Genomic DNA, 5,203 nt, shown 5'->3' on the forward strand with positions numbered 1-5,203 from the left:
CCTCTCATCCTTTCTCCGGTTGTCTACTCCTCCTCTCATCTCTTCTCCGGTGTCTACTCCTCCTCCCATCCCTTCTCAGGTTAGTCTACTCCTCCTCTCATCCCTTATCCGACTAATCTCCTCCTCCTCTCTCTTCTTCTGTTGTTTTTTAGATGGGTTTCGATTTAGGGTTTTTCGATTTAGGGTTTTTATTTCAATTTTGGGTTTTTATTTCAATTTTTGAGTTTCAAATTCCATTTTGGATTTTTATTTTAATTTTAGGGTTTTTGTTTCAGATTTTGGGTTTCAAATTCGATTTTGGGTTGCGAATTCGATTTTGGTTTTAGGATTCTAATTATATCAATTTTAGGGTTTTTACCTAATTCGAATTTAGGGGTTTAATCTAATTTGCTTTTAGGGTTCTAGTTATATCGAATTTGAGGGTATTAATTTAGTTTTTTTTGGACTTATTTTTTAGATGTCTTCACAAGAGAACCAAAATCATTCTGGGAGCCAAAACGTTTACAGAAGATTTATATCTTCTCAAGGGTTAGCTCCTCCCATCCCTTCTCGAAGGTTACCTTCTTCTGCCTCTGCTCCAAGGGTAGCTTCTCCCGCCTCCTCGCAAGGTACCTCACCGGTGATCCAAGAGAATCGTCAAGGAACCTCACCGGCGGTGGAAGATCATCTTCCACCACAGCAATCGACTTCGCGTGTCAACGATGAGTCTACTCAGATCTCTTTTTTTACTTTGGAAGAGCTACTTGCAAGTCCCGGTCGTGCTAGCTTAAAGAAATTGGACCCTAAACGCCCTCCGGGTACTCTATGGTAAGAATGTAGTTAGGGTTGTCTAATTTTTTAGATATATTTTCATTGATCCTCATTCCTTTTTTTCTTGTGTTTTGTAGGTTTGACGAGGATCCTTCGGTTGCTGCTACTGTTCGGGCCATCTTTGAAAGAGATTTCAAAGGAGCTCATGCCAATTGGACCCAAACACCAGCTGTGGTTGTAAACCGGTGGTTTGAAACGTTTGCGGTAAGTTAAATGTTTGTTGATGTGTTTAAATTACAGATTTTGTTTTTACTTACTTGATTCTGATTTTGATTCATGTTATGTTTTTACAAACAAACATATAACTGGGACCAGTCCATCAATGGGAGAGTTTGAGCCGAGTTTGAAAGCAAGTTGAAGACCCGGATGACTGATCAAGTGTCTCGGTGGAAGTCTAAGTGGAGAGTAAAAGGTGATGATGCAAAGCCGCGGTGGCTTGATCGGACAGTATGGGACGGCTTGGTCAAGTTANATGAGTCTCCTCAGATCTCTTTTTTTACTTTGGAAGAGCTACTTGCAAGTCCCGGTCGTGCTAGCTTAAAGAAATTGGACCCTAAACGCCCTCCGGGTACTCTATGGTAAGAATGTAGTTAGGGTTGTCTAATTTTTTAGATATATTTTCATTGATCCTCATTCCTTTTTTTCTTGTGTTTTGTAGGTTTGATGAGGATCCTTCGGTTGCTGCTACTGTTCGGGCCATCTTTGAAAGAGATTTCAAAGGAGCTCATGCCAATTGGACCCAAACACCAGCTGCGGTTGTAAACCGGTGGTTTGAAACGTTTGCAGTAAGTTAAATGTTTGTTGATGTGTTTAAATTACAGATTTTGTTTTTACTTACTTGATTCTGATTTTGATTCATGTTATGTTTTTACAAGCAAACATATAACTGGGACCAGTCCATCAATGGGAGAGTTTGAGCCGAGTTTGAAAGCAAGTTGAAGACCCGGATGACTGATCAAGTGTCTCGGTGGAAGTCTAAGTGGAGAGTAAAAGGTGATGATGCAAAGCCGCGGTGGCTTGATCGGACAGTATGGGACGGCTTGGTCAAGTTATGGTGTGAACCAAAATCTGAGGAAAAGAGCATCAATAGTCGAAATGCTCGATACAGTGATCATGATGGCACTGGAATGCATAAACACTGGTTTGGTCAGACCTCCTTTAAAGCTCGTGCACGAAAACATGTAAGTATGTTTAGTTAGTTATTTAGTACAATTACCTATAAATTCTTGCTTTAGCCTAATACTTTGTTGTTTCATATCTTTGTTAAGTCGGAGATTACTGGTGAGGCACTTCCTGATTTCTTGAAAGTCCTAAAAGATACTCATAGGAAACTTGATGGGTCGTTTGTGGATGGATTATCTGAGAAAGTATACCATGAAGTGTCATCGAGGATAACTGAGACTGAAATTGGGCTATGCTCAGGGGACAACATAGAGAGTAGTGCTTCTGGCGGATTGTCAGTTAGTATGAAGAACCGAATTTTTGCTGAGGTAAATTCTTGAACTTTACATACTGTTTTGTTTTATCTCTTTGAACTTTACATTGTGTCTCTGTTTTTTGTTGTTTGCAGGTTGCTCCGAAGAAGAAAAATAGGATATATGGAGTCGGTACTATGCAAACTGAAGCATCTTCAGCTCAAGTTGTTCTGACGCCTACTCCGACTGAAGATCCAGTCATTCTAGCTGAGAAGCTTTCTCAGGCCGAAGCTGTTCTTGCGAGTCAGTCTACTCAGCTAGAAGATTATGCATTGAAGTTGCAACAAAATACTCAGAAGATGCATTGCTACGATGCCTACTTCGATTATCTATCTGAGAAGGACCCTGAATTTGCTGCAAGATTTCCCCGACCTGAGACTGCTGCCACCAATGAGACCGGAGCAGGAGATACCGGACCTGAGACCGGAGCAGGAGGTATCACCAGACCAACTTAGGATCTCTTGTGTTTATGTGTTTATGTGTTTGTATCCGAGAACTTGTGTTTGTATATTCAGAAGATGTGTTTGATTTTTGTTTTGAACTTATATTATTATGTTTATGTAAGTTTAACAACATTTTGTATTACAAGTTTAATTTCAGTTTTCATTCAAAGTTTTTTTGGGCTAATTATGAATTTTAGTTTGCCTAATTAGAAATTAATCATAATTAATTTGCATAATTAAAAATAAACATAATTACAAAATGAATAATTCCTAATTCAAATCTCAGCTGTTGCGACAGACATAAATGTTGCAAATCCATCGCAAATTTGCGAGGGATTAGCTTGAACCAAATTGCAAGGAATCTGCTATTGATATTGTCCCTCGCAATTTGCGTTGATTTTGCGACGGCATTTTCTTCCTTGCAAAATTTGCGAGGGATTTGCGATGTTAACCAATTTGCGAGAAGCGATTTGCGAGGGAAGTGTGTTCCTCGCAATTCCGTCGTTTTTTGCCTATTTGCGAAGGATTTGCTATGAATTCTTCCATCGCAAAAGACTTATTTTCTTGTAGTGAAATAAATACTATCAAGTTGGAGTATTTATACTAAGTACATTCGCCTTGGGACAGAATAAATATGTGTTACATCATGACATGATCAAAACGACCGTCCCTTTCTAAAATATCATTGAATCTTTAGATCTTTTTGATTACAATCACACAAAATTATAACTCTGTCACAAAAAAAACAAAAGATCCACCGGCCTATGCATAAGCATCATCATCCCACATTCCCACGTCCACAATTGTAGCTCAAATCAAATTGTAACACACACAAGAAAACAACAATAGTTTCTTTTTTGGGTAATTCAGTGACGTCTCATGCAGTCCACGTGGCGTTTGTGTCAATCAAAGTGACGTTGCTATGTTATGGGGCGGGGTCGACGCAAGAAGAGGATATTTATAGAAACCAGTTGAAGGTAGACACGTGTTGATGAGATTCATGAATCGGTTTCGGTTAGGAGATCACGATTCACGGTTGTCTTCAGTCTTCACCGCCCCAACGGCCGGTCTTTAAGCAAAAATCATTACAAAAATATGGCGGTTGGTGACGACACGTGTCTTCAATCATTCCGTTACTTACTGTTACCTACGGACTACGGCTAAAGCCCTCCACAAAGCTACTTTTTCTGTGTTCGTTTCGTCTACGACTTGGTTTCCTTTTTTTAGAAACCGTCTTTATATTTTGATGTTTTTCTTCTTCATATATATAACCAACAAAAACACCCTATAAAGTAATTGATTTTAGTAAAAGTAAATCGAGATATTGAGTTGGTTTATCTAATTTCGTTTAGAAAAGGTAATACGTAATCAAAGTAAAACCGTATCTAGCATAAATTGGAATGATGCATATATACTAATAGTTTTTTTTTTTCTCTCCATTTAATAGACTAATAGTTAGGTAGTTTGGATCCAATAAACTTGCCATGTTTTCCACCAAAAAGAAAAAAAACTTGCCATGATAACTGCAGTGGGTAAGTAAAATTTAAACTTCATCATGGTCATTGTTTTTTTTTTTATAGGTTGACTATTCGTTGTTACACTAAATGTCATTTAAACATTTGTCCCATATTGATCCTAGGTTTGATCTAACCATATATATGAAGAAATCATGTGACAAGGAAAGCAAAGAAAATTGTACAAATGAACGGTACTTTTAAATTTAGAACCAGTAATCGGATTATTTTCAACGTTCTAGTTTTGTTATGATTCTCCTTAATGTGCATAATAATCTTGCAAAAATCCGCCTTACCGGATGACGATGAAGTGTGTTTAATCGTTAGATCAATCTCCAATTATATCCTTCGTTTTAGTTTGATAAATAAATAACGGTTTCTGACCAAAAGTGAAAAGTAAAGTAATGGCGAAGGCATTAAAATCAAAACGATAGAGATGCAATGATTCACAACGAAAATCTCAAAAGTCAATACTACGCTAACGGCCACTTGACCAATAATACGAAACGAACAAAAGAAAAAAAAAATAACGTGTTGATGTAGTCTGTATGTCATGATCAATACTGCTTCTTCTCTGGCGCTACTTGTTGCACTTGCCATTTTTAAGTTTCAACAAACACGTGAAATAATTATAAGATGTTACGTACGTTATTATATATGTGCGGTTATACTTATACTATATAACTAGGTGATACCGGTGCTACAACACAGAATTATAAATTTTGTTAGTTACTTTTTTTGTAATTTGTTTTTTTGTAATGTAATTTTTTATTTTGACTTATTTTCTTTGTTTGTATAGTGTTTATTTGTATATTTGGGGTTATACAGTAAATTGGAAATCCTAATAGAGTAAGTAGTTTATAAAATATAGCTTTTCACGGAAACATGCACACCGCAATATTAGATAATAGTTTTGTAAGAGAATAGACACTCCACAATATCGGATAGTAGTTTTGTAAGA

The 5,203-nt window shown here is 37.1% G+C and overlaps 1 protein-coding gene across 1 annotated transcript; it reads left to right on the forward strand.

The window, feature by feature from the left end:
- LOC104753813 lies at positions 2,227-2,795 on the forward strand. The gene is made up of 2 exons (XM_019238097.1): positions 2,227-2,300; positions 2,381-2,795. The coding sequence occupies exons 1-2, from the start codon at positions 2,277-2,279 to the stop codon at positions 2,738-2,740; spliced, it is 384 nt and encodes a 127-aa protein (XP_019093642.1). The 5' UTR covers positions 2,227-2,276; the 3' UTR covers positions 2,741-2,795.

Source organism: Camelina sativa, chromosome 16 (assembly GCF_000633955.1).
Source record: "Camelina sativa cultivar DH55 chromosome 16, Cs, whole genome shotgun sequence".
NCBI lineage: Eukaryota > Viridiplantae > Streptophyta > Magnoliopsida > Brassicales > Brassicaceae > Camelina > Camelina sativa.